Consider the following 15,527-nt stretch of genomic DNA (forward strand, 5'->3'; position numbering starts at 1 on the left):
TCCTACTCTCTGGGTCTTTTTGTCTCTAGTGCAGATTAAACGTCACGTCCGCACTTGAACTTGAATTTTATCCCATTGTACAGAGGCAGCCCCAGCCATAGAGAGACAGAGCGCTCCCAGAGAACCAGGACTCCGCCATCTTCACATTGCAATATATAATAGTAATAGCCAGCACCAGCCCAGCTGCACTGGGGGCTTCCTTCCTTCCAGTCCCGGTGCCAGGCGAGGGGGGAAGAGTGCAAAGTGGTGCAGGAGCACTGGCAATCCAAAAGCACCAGGGCAGAGCAGTGCCACTTGAACTGGGAAAGAGGAGACACAGTTTTGGCTACCCCTTTTCAAAAAATTTCTCTCTATAGAGCTACCCAGCAAGGGTCAATCTCTGAAAACCTTTTTTTTTGGCTTTTTTTTTTTTGGCGTGTGTGGGCAATCCCAATTCTAATACCTTTTTTTTAATATATATTCCTGCATTTTTTCCTTTTTTTTTTTTTCCTTTTTTGCCTTTTTTTTACCCTCCTGGTGGAAAAGCGCACTTGCCAATTTGCCAAGCACTCTGGAAAGAGGGAAAGAGAAAAGTGTCACTGGTGGTGCATATCCTCCTAAGTTCAAGAAGAGCTCTGGAAGTCCAAGTGGCTGAAGCAGTGGAGAAAAGACAGAGTGTGTGAAAGAGAGAGGAAAAAAAAAGAGCGAGAAAGAGCTTCTCCCGATGATGATGATGATGATTTTTAATTGAGAGGGGATCCCATCCAGTGCACCACAGCAGCAACAGAAAGGAGGCTTTTTTCTTTTCTTTTTTTTTCCCTTTTTTTTGAAAGAAGAAGAACTCGATAAAGAAGAAGAAGAAGAAAGAGGGGGAAAAAAAAAAGAGGAGGAGGATCGTCCCCCCAACTCATCCCCCCAAACCAGTGCAGCTCTCCAGGCGATGCCAGTGTAAATGCCAGGGCAATGTCCCGTCGCAAGCAGGGAAACCCGCAGCACTTGTCACAAAGAGAGATTATCACACGTAAGTTTGAACTTGGAACCAGACCGAGCCGAAATCGAGGAGCGAAATTAGGGAAGGGGAGGAAGCGGTTGGGGTGTACGTTGGGGGGTGAGACTCCAGGAGCAACCAAAGCTGGTAAATGACTTCAGAGAGAGGGAGAGGAGAAGGGAATTAAAGAGGGGAGGGGGGTGTGTGGCTAGGGGGGATGGGCTGGGGGTGGAGGGGGGGAGAAGCCCGAAGTTTGCCGTGCGTTTTTGCAGCGGTGCGGAGGTGAGGCGGGCGGGCAGGCAGCGCGGCGCGGGGAAGGCGCTGCCGGCGGGGACAGCGCGGCGCGGAGCTCCCCGGGGAGCGGGTGCGTGTGCGGGGGGCGGCGGAGCGGGCCGCGCCGCTCCGGGCCGGGCAGCCCCGGGGCTCCGCCGCTCGCCCCCGGCCCTGCTCTTCCTTCCCCGGAGCGATGCGAAAAGTTGGCCGAGCGCCTTTACCTCGGCGTGACAGCCGGGCCGGAGCGGGGTGAGGGAGGTGGACCAAGGTGGGCGGCGAGGGAGGAAGAAGCGGAGCGGCCGGGGGGACACTGAACGGGAAGCACATGGAGGCGATGGGCCGGCCGGGGCAGCGCGGGCCGAGCCTCCCGGCAAGGGGACGCGGGGCAGGTAGATGGGCAGGCTGCACCCTGCCCGCCCCAGGTGCATCGCCGCCGGGGGGGGAGAGAACTCTCCTCCAAAGTGGGGAGGGAAGGCGGGATCAGCTCGGTCGGGGCTGGAGGCAGAGCAGCAGCTGCAGAGGGGCCGGGGGCGGGCGGAGGTGTCCGTCGGTGGCGTGGGGCGCGGGGAGAGCCGAGGCGGGGGACGGGGCTGGAGGGCACGACATGCGGGCCGGGCAGAGCGGCACCGGCTCGAGGGACAGGGCGGGAGAGGAGGCTGCACTTTACCGAGCTTCCATTGTGAAATGAAAACACATATAGATCCTCTCACCCCCCACCCCCCAAAAAAAAAGGAAGGAAAAGATAAAGCGGGAGGAGGGAAGGAGGCGGCCCCCCCGCCCTCCCAGCTTCATCATCCCCCCTCCTCCCCGTTCCCACCCCCAAAGCCCCGGGAGAGGGGCGAGAGCCTGCAGGCAGAGTCGGGGGCAGATCCCCGCGCCGGGAGCCCCGCTCCGCCGCTCCCGTCCCCGCCGGGCTTGTACCGCGGGGGAGGAGGTGGGGGGCTCGTCCCGAGGCGCGGGGCCCCCGCTGCTCCTCCGCCACCGGGCCGCGGCGGGGAAGGGGGGGTGAGGGGGTCAGAGGGGTCCCTATTTCCCTCTTATAGCATCAGAACCGTTTGGGGGGGGGTTGGACTGGTAGAAAATGTCCGGCGCGCCGTGGGGAGGTTTTGGGGGGCGGAGGCCGGGGTGAGGTTCTGTACCCCGCCGGAGACGGCCGGCCAGACCCCCCCCCGCACTCCTCCCCGCAGGAGTCCGCAAGTTGCTGTGCTGCGGGGGGCGGCGGCGCGCTCGGAGCCAGCCCGGAGCTGAGCCCGAGCCGCGGCGGATCCGAATATTTATGTTGAGATTTTAAAGAATTTAAATAAATAAATAAAATATTCCCCCGGCTTCTCTCCCCTCCCCTGAAAGCCAAGAATAGGAGCCATCTGCCAGGAGCATTTGGTGCTTGCGAGCTCCTCTCTTTGTTACCGGTGATAAATTTCTGTTTGTAAGATTTCCTCGGGAATCGATAGATATATGTACATGGAATTTTTCCACCTCTCGTGAGATTTTTTTTCTCTTCTGCTAGCGGAGGGTTGTGGGGGTTTGAGTCCCGAAATTACAATTTCTTTCGCTCCGTCTTTCTCCCTTTTTAAATTTTTTGAGGCTTTTTTTTTTGTGTGTGTGCCTTTATTTTTTAACCCGTTCCTTCCCCCCTTCCCCCCCCCCCCCCCCAAGCCCCATCAGCTGGTGGAACACAAATGAAGATGCATCTGGTGTTCAGCTCTTTCTGAGGGGTTTGTTTTTAATTCATTGTTATTTTGGAGTCAGATTGGCATCACCATAAAAGGTGGATTGCCCCCCTCCTCAGCTCCCTCCCTTCCCTAATTGCATTTTTGTTTTTAACCATCCGGTTTGGGAAATGCATTTTCCTTTCTTGCTTGTGGCTTCTCTATTGCCCCTCTTTTATTTATTTTGGGTTTTTTTTTTTTCTTTTTAAAGAAAATACATCAACCTACCCCCTCTAAATCTCCCTGTGCAATTTCTCCCACTTCTGTCTCAGTTGCGAGGAGATGCGGAGTATTGAAAGGGGGTGTGTGGAAAATCTGGTTTGTTGCGCACGTCTGAATTTGTTTAAAGGGGCGAAACATTTCTTTTCCCGCTGCTGTTGGTGCTGGGAGGGGAGGGGGAGGTGGGGTGGAGAGAAGAGCCAGGTAGATTTGTTCTTCCAATTTGATCTCCCTTTTCTGATCGCTTTGCTTGAAAGTAAATAATGAGGCAGGAGAGCATTAAAAGGTGCCGAGGAGCTGCGTGTACAATGGGTTTAGCGGAGAGGCTTAGGAGAAATGGAGAGCAGAGAGGTCCGCAGCTTCCCTCCCTCTCCTCTTGTATTTATCTGTCTCTCCATCCTGAGGAAGCTGGCGGAGAAGTCAGGCTGCATACTGAACAGTGGCAGAAAAAAATGAAGGTATCCAGGGGAGGAGGGGGTGGGAGCCAGAGGGGCTGGGGGTGCAGAAAGCACAGGCATCTCAGCACAGAGACGCTGAGCCTCAACTGCAGGCTGGCAAGAGGGGTGTTTGCAATCCCCACACTCCTCGGGAAGGTGTCATTCATCAGGGGAAAAGCAGCCAGGGAGACTGTCCTCTAAGGGGGAGTTTGAAAAGTAGTGGGCAATGGAATGAGAAACCAAAACACTTACGACAGAATAAAGCCAACCCCAAAGCTGGGATGAATTGATACTGTTTTGAGAAATCTTGCTTTTATATCATGTTTAACTTGGGCTTTTTTTTTTTGCCCCCTCTCTGCATCCTTTTTGGCACGTGTCAGGAGAGTTGCATTTCAGGATGGGCTGCAGGTCTGTGCCAGGCATGGGAAGAGAGATTGGGAGAGGGGTGGGGGAAAGAGAGAGAGAGAGAGAAGGGATTTCTGACACTGCTCAGCTGGAGTTTATTTGGTTTCATGCTCTTCGCGTTCAGAGAAAGGTTTAGATCCTGATTGTAAGACAAACAAACAAACACAAAACGCAGAGAGGCTACAATGTAGTTGTGCTCCAGAGCTGCAGCGTCTCATTAGCCCGGTGGTCTTTAAGACTGCAAAGTGAAGTGGCCTGTTGGTCCTTGCCAGGCTCGTGCAGGATGCATCTTACTGTGGATGCATCTGCAGGGCAAAACAGGGGGAAACACATGGAGAGAAAAAAGCGGCTCTGCACCTTTCTTCAGTGGTGTTGGTCAGAACAAACTTGGTAGCCGAGCTCACTTCAATGGGTGGACAAAGCAAGAGAGGCTATTATGCAGAGAGGAGAAGGCTGAGCTGTTGAGCTGCTCCGTGCAAAGAAATGTTCTTTTGCTTCGATTAAAATTGCTGATTTCCCAGCTTAAGATCATCTTCTTTTTTTAACTTGAGAAATCTGTTTTCAAACTGGCCCTGCATTTTGCATTTGAAGGAAATGTGAAAGGCAAAAAGCATGTGAAAAGCTCGCTGGTAGCAGTTTCGCAGAAGGCGGCAAAGCAAGAACATTTCTGTAGATAGAGCAGCAGCAAAGATTATGAGGGGAAGGCACAGCAGAGTCTTACAATTCCAGGTAGAGAACCAGGTTTCCCAAGGAGACTCTTCAGTACCTGGTCAACAGGTTCTCTAGGAAGAGTAATAATTTCCTTTATCGTTTTGTATTTGTATGCAGTCATTAAGAATAAGAATCAAAACCCCTCTATGATTTTTTGCATGTCAAACTTTTGCAAATTGCTTCCAGGAGCTTCTCTAAAAATGCATTTAGATTTAGTGAAATTAGTGTGCTTTTACAACAGAAAAAAAAAAGACCAAGCCCCACACCAATGTAATTAACGCTAAAGAGGATGTAAGCTGTGACTGAAGAATTACAGAGGAAATTATTATTGTTAGTATTTTGGAGATGCCTTGACTTTTTCATAATGCCTGCATAGCTGTGCACAGAAAAGATGGATGTGCTGTTAAAACATGTTACATGTGTTGGCTTTAAATAGGACAGTGTGCTGCCGACTTCCACATTGCCTTTAATTTGAATATATCTGTATTGGACTTACAAGGTGAAAATAAAACCCCATTCTCATAGTTTCTGATCTTTTCAAATATTATACTCCCCCCCCCCCCCCCCCCTCCAAAATTGGTGCAGAGCTACTAGGTTGTGGATCTAGGTTGTTCCGTCCTTTGTGGTTGATGTGCTCAGTGGCCTTAATAGACGTACAGTGGGTGAGAAATCATTTTGCATTCCTTTGCTGGCCGGCAGATGCAGAGCATATTTTGTCAGGCATGTTTAAATATTGAGAAATAAAAGTCTTCAAGATTTTACAACCTGGCTGCCTTTAATAGGAATGGTTGGAGCCCTTGTCTTGCGCAAACGTATGCTTTTTCTGCAGAACAAAGGGTTGTCTTGTGGCATATTTGACAATAATTACGACTTAGAGGAGTGTGTGCTCGTAGAAGTAGTGCAAATTATTGATATCGGTTACCGGCTGCAGCTGACGCCTCTGCAGTGGCTCTTCCCAGGGCTCACCGCTCGCATCTCTCCGCGCTTCAAAACTGCCTCGCACAAGACGCTCGCTTCTCCTCCTCACTTCCTACCTGCGCGGCTTTGCGCTCTGCCTTCTTCGCTGGTGAAAAAAATACTTTCCAAAAGAAACTTCACTGGCTTTCTTTCAGTCGCCCAGCCAGCCTGCCTTGTGGCCCCGGCTGCCAGTGGCGGCTCACGGCGACTAGGGGGAGCTCATAGCCTGCATCATGGCCCGCCGGGCTCCCGGCAGCCTGGGAATCGCAGCCCCAGCTCCGGCACTTCACCTTCCTGCGAAATGTTTTCAGTGTAAAGTTGTAGTATCGATTTTCATCCCCATAGCGCTAGCTGAGAGGGACTGCGAGCCACGCAAATCTATTTTTAGCTAAATCGCGGCTGATTAATTGACTCGGGAGGACGGGCGTCTTGAATTAAAATTCAGTTTTAAACGGCGCCTTTTATTGTGGACGGACAGTGTTTAAATCCCCGATTTTGTTGTTGTCTGATAGGGATCAGGGCAACGATACCTGTACATGAGCGAGTCTCCGTGCGCGGGGGTTGGAAAAAAACTCCACGGAGATCCGTTTGTTTGTTCCCGTGGCTGTAAAACCACAGGGGGAGGAAGCCGGGCTTCTAGGAGAAGGTGTGTACGGCAGTAAGGCAGACATACATGTGCGTAATTTGGCCTTGATTACATGTCAGAAAGCCACATGTACCCCCGCTGAGAGGATCTGATATTAGATACTTGACTGTATTTTGATTCTCAGGTCCCTACAGCAAAAAATCGGCACTTCCTGCAAAGGAAAATAAGCTTTTTTTTTTTTTTTTTAAGAGAAATAAACACCAAATCACATCTGTCATGGAGAAGTTGCTGCTGAGCAGCTCACAGGCTGCTTGTGCTGTTCTCTGCTGCAGTCGGTTAGTGCATCGTGGATGGACTTTAGCGGGACGCTTTCTTGCCCAAACGTGTAATTCCGTGGCATACACAAGGGAAGCTTTGATCGGTGTGTGTTTATTTCGCCCAACCTGAGAAATTCATCAGGTTATGGTATTGTTCACATAGCAGAAGCATCTTTATTTTTCGGGTGCAATGTGTGGATGGAGGTTATCCCGTGACAGGAAAGCAGGCTTGATTCTAACCTGAGAGACAAGTAAATTAGGTCAGACAAAAGATCAGCGCTGTCATCAGCTGTACAAAAAGCCTTCACTCTTGGGTAGAGAGGGCCAGCAATTTATCTGATGATTTCTCTACTTCATTTAATGTTTGAATCGAGCTAGTTGGAAGCATATAGACAGCAGCCAGCTCATTTGACAGACTGGTAAGCTGAAGAGCTGGGCCGCTGCTGAGGCTGGTGTTCCCCACCCATGGGGAAAACCTTCCCTTCTTTCCTCCTGAAACCGAGTGTGGCTTTCGCTCCATTCCAGGACTGCTATTTTTTAGCAGGAGAAACAACAATCCCCTTCTCCTCCTCATCCTCACCTCTGCCCACCCAGTGCAAGCACACACACACTCGCTCCCCTTCCTTCCTCTTCCTCCTCTGCTTCCCACCCGTTCCACTCCCTGAGGTCGAAACCTGGTGGAAAAGTCTCCCTGCAGAGACCTGCTATCCCAAAATATGTCTCTGCCTCCTTGATGGAACATTTCCTTCTTTTTGGTTGCAGTTTGGTTTCTCCATGGTTGCGTTGCAGTTGTCGGTTGCATTTGGTCTCCCCTCGGTAGTGTCCAGAGAAAGCACGCAGGGAAATAGCCAGGAGCTGGGGGATTCCTGCCTGCTTCCAAGTTAGTGATACCCTAAAAGTGCCTGCTGAGGCACCAGCATTGGCTGTAGATGGATTTATATATACGTATCTTTTTAACGAGGGAGGGAAAAAGGCATCAATAACTTCATGCATTCATAAACGTGTGATTCATTCAGCTGCTCTTACTACAGCACCTTCCTCTTTCGTGTTTATTTACTTTCTTAAAATGTATCTGGGCAGGCTGCACACCGTTCCTCAGCACCCACGGTTACAGCCTCAGAGGCAACTGTGTGTTCAGCTCCCGAACATCAGTTAAATTTGCTCGCTGCCTGCTCTCCCTCCTGAAAAGCTGTTGCTTGCTCGGTACTGTAGACCCTTGCTGGAGCTTTAAGTAGCAGCACTTTCCTTTTTTTTTTCCCCTTCCCTTTTTTTTTTTTTTCCAAAGGATATATAAAAAATGCCTAAAGCAGGCTATTCGAAAACAAATTAAAGCAGAGGGACACACTTCATGCGTTGCAGGCACGCGCCAGTAGAAGGGGGTTAGAAGAATATCATCATTTTACTGGCAAAAGTGACACCAGATCGGGGATTTGATTAATGGTGCAGCATTCACAGGGACTTAGTTCTGTATTTTTGACATATGCAAGTCTTTTGTGTAGTTGCCTCAGTGCAAGAAATTCCCCTCTTTTTTTTTTCCTTTCCCTTTCTTTTTAATTTTTTTTCCTGGAGCAGCTGATAATTCGTGTGTGTTTGTGTGTGTGTGTGTGTGTCTGTGTGTGTGTGTGTGTGCGCTGGTTATGCCCAAGGTACTTTCCAAAGACTAAGCACTAGACAGCACAGCATAAAAAAGGAATCCAAAGTTAAGGGAGAGGAAAAAAAAAACACATTGGTTTACTTAACTTTTTTATGACCCCTTTTACTAAGCCACTGGAAGAAGCCATAAATTCACTGAATGTTATAATGAATATGCTTCAATGAAAGTAAAAGAAAAGTCTTGAGAAAATTGTATATGAGCAACAGCGTGCCATACACAATTGAGAAACAGTCTCCTTTCAGCCTGATATTTAAGAAAAGAACAGAGCTGTTGTGTTTAATACATGCTCAAAACTAATGACTTAATTTTGATCGAGCCTTTTAAATCCTTGGGTAAGAATCTGTGCTTCCAACACCCTTTTCTACGCCGGTTAAAAGCCTGCACCCAAATACTGCTCCTTCTCCCTTTGTGGCACCGAGCGCTCCTCTCTCGCCTTGCTTGTCGTTTAGTTTTAAATAAAACAAATGTATTCACTGGGGAACAAAGAATGCTTTTCTATCACATCATCGCATCCCATTTTATCTGCGGAGATTTACAGCTTCTGCAGTCTATAGAAGAGCCTATGCATTTGCCGCTCTCAAAAGCAGTAAATATTTTTTTTATGAAGGTATAGTTTACTTAGGAGGAGACACGCCACTCCCTGCTCTAACACTGTGCATAGTTGCTGAGGAAATAACATCTGACAAGTGCTGGGGATTCGCATGGATCCCAGGGTATTCTTGTCTTTTGTTCCATTTGGGTCCGGCACGGTTACCGTGTTATTTTTCTTCCTCCTTTTCCATGAACCCCGCCGTGTCACCCAGTTCTTTGTGGCGGCGCTCGGGCTTGCTCCGTCTCAGATGCGTATAGGGGGTTAAACTGCTTTCTGAGACATTCGGGCAACTTTTGCAAAGGTCGGGCTTGCAGGAGAGTCCTTTAACTCGCGGCTGCGTGCGCGGCTTGTGAAGGCGTTAAGAGTGAAGGATTATTTCCCCGACCCTCCCTGCACCGCTGGGTGCCGATCTCCTCGGTGCCGGTCCCCTGGCTGCCGGTGCCCAGCTGCGCCGGGGCGGTGGGCTCCGTCCCGTCACCCTGGCCAGCCCCGCTCCTCGCCGCGCCGCGCCGTGCCGTGCCGTGCCGCGCCGTGCCGTGCGGCTGTCCGGTCCGTCAGGACGCGGGCACGGTGGGCTGGCGCGGGTGGTGCAGCAGCTGCAGGCTCCCGCTGCCTTTGTGCACTTTGCACATGCCCGAGAGTCGCTGGGAAGGTGAGGCAGAGGTACGGGCCCTTGTTTTTCTAGGGCTTCCCCATCAAGGCACCTCTTTTGGCCAACTCAGTCTCAGACTTTTATTTGGGGAAAAAACCGAAAATATTGCAAACAAGTGGTTTTTTGGTCCTCAGAAAAATGAAAACCTGGTGGCTGGTAAGTGGTGCCCAGTAGTGCTGATGCAATACGTGGGCATATGCTCAGCTCTGCACCTCGCAGCTGCAGGGAGCTGTGGGGAGACTCTGGAAACAGGTTATTGATAAAGTTGGCCGTGGAGGAGCCGTGTTGCCCGCTTTGAACAGCGTTAGTCTTTGTGCAGCGAGGATCCTGACACCGATCTCGGCGATAACCCAGCCAGAGAGCGTGTGATCCGAGCTGTTTCCGTTAAGCATGTTGATGTTACAGTAAATGTGACATGTGGGTGTTGATTGAAGGGACATCATTTTCAGGCCTGCTTTGGGCCAACACCCTGAAGAGCGAGTCACTTCTTTGTGCTTGCTTCCCAAGCAGGATGAACTCTTTCTGCATGTGCCTTCAAGACAGCAGCGACTGTGTGCACAGAACAGCACTCTGCGGCACACTTGTGTGCCAGGGTGCCAGGAGCTGTGCCACAGTGACAGACCCTGGGCAGCGCCAGCTTGTCCCAGAAATGGGTGGCCTCTGGGATACCCCATGCTTTGTCCTTCGGGTGGGCACAAGGGCAGAGGGTGGCTCTGGTGGGGTGCTGGGGCAGACAAGGCACCCAGCAGCACCTCTGTGGTGAAGGCAGTGTCAGCACTTGCCTTAACCACCCCACGATCGATTTGTGCAGAAATCAACCGCGGAGGGGAGGTTTCACACGCAAGGCTTTGGCCCGACACCAAGTGGTTCACTCTTCCCCCTTTCTCTGCCTCCTTTCCATTCTGCGGGGCAGGAAAAAGAAGGAACAGGGTGGCAACTTTTAGATCAGTTCTTACCTTGGCTCTGTAGTGCAATAAAAAGGCAAGAAAAGGAATTACTGCTGCCTGGACCCAGTCTGCCCCAAACCCCGAGAACAAGCGTCCACGGTTCCTTCCTTTGAGGCTTTGGAAATGGTTTTTAGTAACACACTGTTTTCTCGCTGTTAATGGGTACGATTTTGAGCCATCTGACAGGCAGAAAGTAGTTAGCATGTGCATTCGCTTTAATACTGGGCATAAGAGTATTGTTTGCATGGGGCACATATGCTGTAATGATGTCACCACACTGGAGTAGGAGCACTGGTGGTTTTGAGACAGTGCCTTTATGGAATTAAGGAGGTTGTCCACCGTATTTTGGCGTGGTCGGCAGCCACAGAGCTTGGAGATGCTGCTTAGAGTCCAGCCAGCAAGTGCAATGCTTTTCAAAGTAAAGCAAATGATTTCGATTATCCAGTTGCATTAACTTCACGAAGCCATTGGGTAACAACAGCGTCGCTCGCATCCCCGTAGGTCGCCCGTGCCTGTCTCACTGCGCTCCCTAGGCAGGCACTGCCAAGGCAATGCTCTCTGGAGGAATCTCTGGGTGCAGGGAAAATGCCGGGCACACCTTAACGCACCTGGGAGAACCAGGGCACGAGTCCCGGCTGGAAATAGCTTGTTTGCATTTTTTCCCTTTTCCCACGTAAGGGAGAAGAGATGTTTTCCATTCTACTTTTTTCTTTTTTTTTTGTGTGTGTGTGTTGCTTGATTTCTCCTGCTTAAAAAAAAAAAAAACAGAATAAACAACTGCTGAGGAAACACCCTCCTCCCCTCAAACCCAGCTACCAACAAACAGCAATAAAACCACAGAGTTAAAATCAAATAACGTGAAGCGACTCATTGGAAACCCACAGACACAAGTGGAGTCAGAACTTTAGATTGAGACTGGCCTAAATTGCCCCATTGGTATTAAAGGACTCCTTAAACAGCCTAAGATCTTGGCTGTTGCATTAACCAGGCCTGACCCGATGCGCTATGGGCTGGACTTGCAGGCTTTTTTCTCTTTTCCTTTGTGGGTTTTAAATCTCTCCTGTAATGTTACTTGAACGTAGGTTTTTAATAGCTTAATTGAGTTGTCAATAGGAAGCTTTTTCTTTTGCTTTTTTTTTTTTCCCTCCATTCTGAGTTAAGAAAAAAAGGCAAATTGACGTGGATAAAGTGCATGTGAAGGTCTATTCAGGATTTTGCTTTTCATTCTTCTGTGTTTTCCGTATCCCAAATAAGGGGACGTAATATAGGTTCTGCATTGTTGGGTGTGCGGCTCGCCTCGTGCTCGATGATTTATTAAGCTCAAATCAGAAATAGAGTGGAGTAAAAAAAAAAATCTTTTTGATAGCTTGAAACCCAATTACTAGTGATCACGAGGGCTTGGTGTACCAAGAAAACGAAGAGCTGGTTTTCGGCGACGTGACAACTGCCAAAATGTGAAGGAATACCAGATGTTAGTTTAAAAAAGTGCCATTGCAGAGTCCTTGGAAAGAGAGAGTGAGCAAGTGTAAGTGAATAGGCATATGTGGATCTAGCTAATATCCGAATGAAGTGTAGAACTGAAAAGAAAGAATTCACAACAGTTTGGCTGCTCTGTCGTGTTTCCAGAAACGCCTGGTCAGGACCCTCATCGACTGGAGCAGTTTTGCTATGTTATCTAAAGAGCACAATTCAAATTGCAGGCAAAAAACCCCACCCCAATAACCCTCACATCAGAAAGCTAATGAAGTCGGGAGCCACACTTTGTTTTTATGGGTTCCATACATAGAAATGCCCGTATTCAGCCTTTGCAAAGTAGGAGACAGACTTCAGGCTGAAGGCTTTACAGCAGCCTTAGGTGAAACTGGTAACGAGCATCTCCCCCCTCTGCCACCTTTTCTCCTTACGGCCTTTGGTTCAGTCCCTGTTTTTGTGTTGTCTTTTCCAGCTCTTTGTCCCATCTCCCGTGTGTGTCTCTGCCTGCCTGTGTGTGCCTCTCTGGATGGATTGGTCGGGGCTTTTTTTGCTATTTTGACACAGTGCTCCCCGTGAATGGGGATCCTTCCTCGAAACGGTGCGCACGTTTCCAAAGGGCCCTTTTCACACTCCTTTTCTTTTGGCTGTAAAATGATGTATATGTAATTGGTAATTAAAGGTGCAAGCTCTCTTCAATATAAACAATATTGCTCAATGTTAGATCATTAAAGGGAACTGCAGCACTAAATAATTACCTTTTGCATCGTGACACACTGTTCTCGGGCATCCGCTCCCTTCCCAGCAGTCCTCCTTCAGCACAGGGTTATGGTTACGTTTTCACTAAGGCAAGGAGGTATTTTCCTGACATAAATTGGTGAATTAATTACCTAGTATTGTCTTCAAACTCCTTTTAGACTTAGATTAAGGAGAAAAGGGTAATTAACGGTTTTGAGAGTGAGCGTTGTGCTGTGTATTTGGTAAGCTTGGTGGGAGTCAGGAAACCGAAGCGCTCCCGTGCCCATCGTCTGCTCCAGCAGGATGGTCCGTGCTCGGGCACTTCTCTGGGGTCCCTCTCCTTTTCCTGCTGCTGCTGCCGCTCTCTGCTTTGCTGCTGGTGAGCTCTGATGCAACTTGTCATACAGCTGGTAGATACACTGACCAAGTATTTATTCTGGAAGGTGAAAATGGGGGTGATTCTTTTTCTGAACGGCCTTTTTCAAGGCTCAAATGTTTTTGTTGCCAGGTAATCACCTTCTACCTCTGGTCCTTTTCCTATGGGGCTTGTTTTGTTGTTTCTGTTTTTTGTTCAATTTGGTGAAGAGTGAGATAAAACTCCTTTTGTTTTTGGCCACGGGGAGAATCCAGACCTGGATTATAACATCTGTTTGTTTCAGTGTCACTTTGGTGAGGTATTTGTGTGACCCGCCTTCCCCAGGAAGCCCATAAGCAAACCGCTCGGGCTCATAGACAGCGTTATTCCTCCTGTTCCTTTAATTCTGATTCGATTAAAGGTCTCACTCGCTGATTTACATACTGCTCCTTCCTCTGTTTTGTTCAGTCCAAATCCTATAGCCCTTGCAGAGGCAAAACAGCCTTAGGCAAAAGTCAGTGGAAATTTTGCCCGAATAAAGACCAAGGTTTGTATGATTTGGCAGTTACACGGCAGAACAAGAGAAAACAAACCCAAAACCACGTTTTGCCCCAGAAATTGATTGTGATCCTTAATTATTTTATAATGTAAGAATTATCTTCTAAATACTTATTAAAAATGCACTGTATTTTATTAATTGCAAAATGAGAAGTTACTCCTTTCTTAGAAACTAATGCAGGTCGTTCAGAAATGCTTTCCAAGTCTTCAGGGTAATGGTATGAAATCCATCAGATCTGTGGGCAGGATTTAAACAAAAAAGCTTTTATTAACCTATATAGCAACTGCAGGGTTCCTTGACATCAGGAAAGTAGAGTGGAAGATTCCAGGCTCAGGCAATATTCCCATATGTTCAGTGCGTGCTTCACTCTCTTTCCCACTGTACACACTACTGAAACCCCTCAGCTTCTCATGAGGCCTCATCCTGCTTACTTTGCTCTCGCCAATAGTTTGCTGTAATTCATGCTAAACGAGTGGTCATTTAACCTTGCCGGTATCTTTGTAATGAGACAAGGTGGTACTAATTTTGTATGCCACAGGGAGCCTGATCCTGCTTGCTTGGAGCACACAAGCTTTCCTCCTCTCTCTCTGAAATAGGAGGAGAGGTCTGGGTGCAGGAGCTTTGCTGGATGGGGCCTTGGCCAGATGGCTGGGAGATGTGGTGGGAATGAGAGGGTGGGCTAAAAAGAGAGGAACTATTTTGGAAAGTGACTTGGGGTTTGAACGTCTGCAAAATGGCTCTTTGCTGATATCCTTGCAGCGCTGGCAGCAGTGGGAAGGAGCTGTCAGGAAAGCTATGCCAGGTCAGCCTTCCCATTCTGTTTCAGGCAGGCTGGGTTGCAAAATACATTGAAATCGTCCTGTGAGAGAGGAAAAGATGAAAAAAAAGAGAGAAAAGTCTAACCAGGCTCGGCTCCTTTGGTGGGGTAGCGGGAAGGCTGGGCCTCTTGTGATGAATCCTTCAGAGTCTGTGAACATTCAAAGCAATCTCTTTCTCTTCTCCCCTCATCCCTTTCCTCCCTCTTTCTCCTTGTCCATGTAAAGCAGAGGCTGACCATGTGGAACCGGCACTCGCCGACGAGGATGAGAGCCTGGCAATAGCAGAGCCAGGCGGCATCAGCATCGCCGCAGGCGGGACAGACCCCGACTTGTTAACCTGTGGACAGTGTCAGATGAACTTCCCGCTGGGAGACATCTTGGTTTTTATAGAGCACAAGAGAAAACAGTGCAATGGCACTGGTGGTGTCTGCTATGAAAAGAGCATGGATAAGAGCAGCCCTCCCCCCTCCTCACGTGCCGAGCTCAGGAAAGTGTCAGAGCCAGTGGAAATCGGGATCCAAGTCACACCCGATGAAGAAGACCGTCTTCTCACGCCTACAAAAGGAATTTGCCCCAAGCAGGAGAACATTGCAGGTACAGCATGTTTTACACTCAATCAACTGCCTAGGTAATCTTTTAACGAGAGCCCTCTAGAAAGTGCCATGAAACAGAGGCTTCGGTAACAGGTCTTTATAGGACCCATCGGTCTGGAGTGTCCCCAGGGGTCAGCAGGGCTGGCCACCCCGTGTTCCATTCAGTGTACCTATCTGTGCAAGGCCAGCTCCCGGAGAGAGAGGATGCTTGGTCCCCCGGGAGAGCCCAGGGACAGCCTGTACACATAGGAAAAAGCAAAAGGTCCGTGTCAGAAACCATTTCAGGAGCATCTTTAAGCAGGTAACAGTAGTGGAGGGATAGGAGATGTTGGTGAGATGCACAGCTTGGATACCCTCTGTCACATGCAGACCTACCGGGAAGGACCAAATCCTGACTCCACTCAAGTCAGTGAAAAAAAATCTTCTTCCCACTGACTGCAGCAGGAAGAAGGTTTGGTTGTGATGGCTAAAGCAGGGGTTCATTAAGTCCTTCCTTGTTCCTCCTGCTGGGGTGGTGTCAGCTCTGCATTGCTGCCTGTGCAATGCCTCTCTGCAGGTGCCTGGAGTC

The 15,527-nt window shown here is 49.2% G+C and overlaps 1 protein-coding gene across 2 annotated transcripts in view; it reads left to right on the forward strand.

The window, feature by feature from the left end:
• Positions 1-858: 858 nt before the first annotated feature.
• BCL11B (BCL11 transcription factor B) overlaps positions 859-15,527 on the forward strand; it is a 91,119-nt gene continuing 76,450 nt past the window's right edge. The window contains exons 1-2 of one of the 2 annotated variants that reach the window (XM_061997997.1): positions 859-1,000; positions 14,592-14,960. In XM_061997997.1, coding sequence (XP_061853981.1) covers positions 943-1,000; positions 14,592-14,960 — 427 coding nt within the window. In that variant the 5' untranslated portion in view covers positions 859-942. The remainder of the gene's footprint in view (positions 1,001-14,591; positions 14,961-15,527) is intronic. The other variant, XM_061997998.1, reaches the window with a different exon arrangement.

Source organism: Colius striatus, chromosome 6 (genome assembly GCF_028858725.1).
Source record: "Colius striatus isolate bColStr4 chromosome 6, bColStr4.1.hap1, whole genome shotgun sequence".
Classification (NCBI taxonomy): domain Eukaryota; kingdom Metazoa; phylum Chordata; class Aves; order Coliiformes; family Coliidae; genus Colius; species Colius striatus.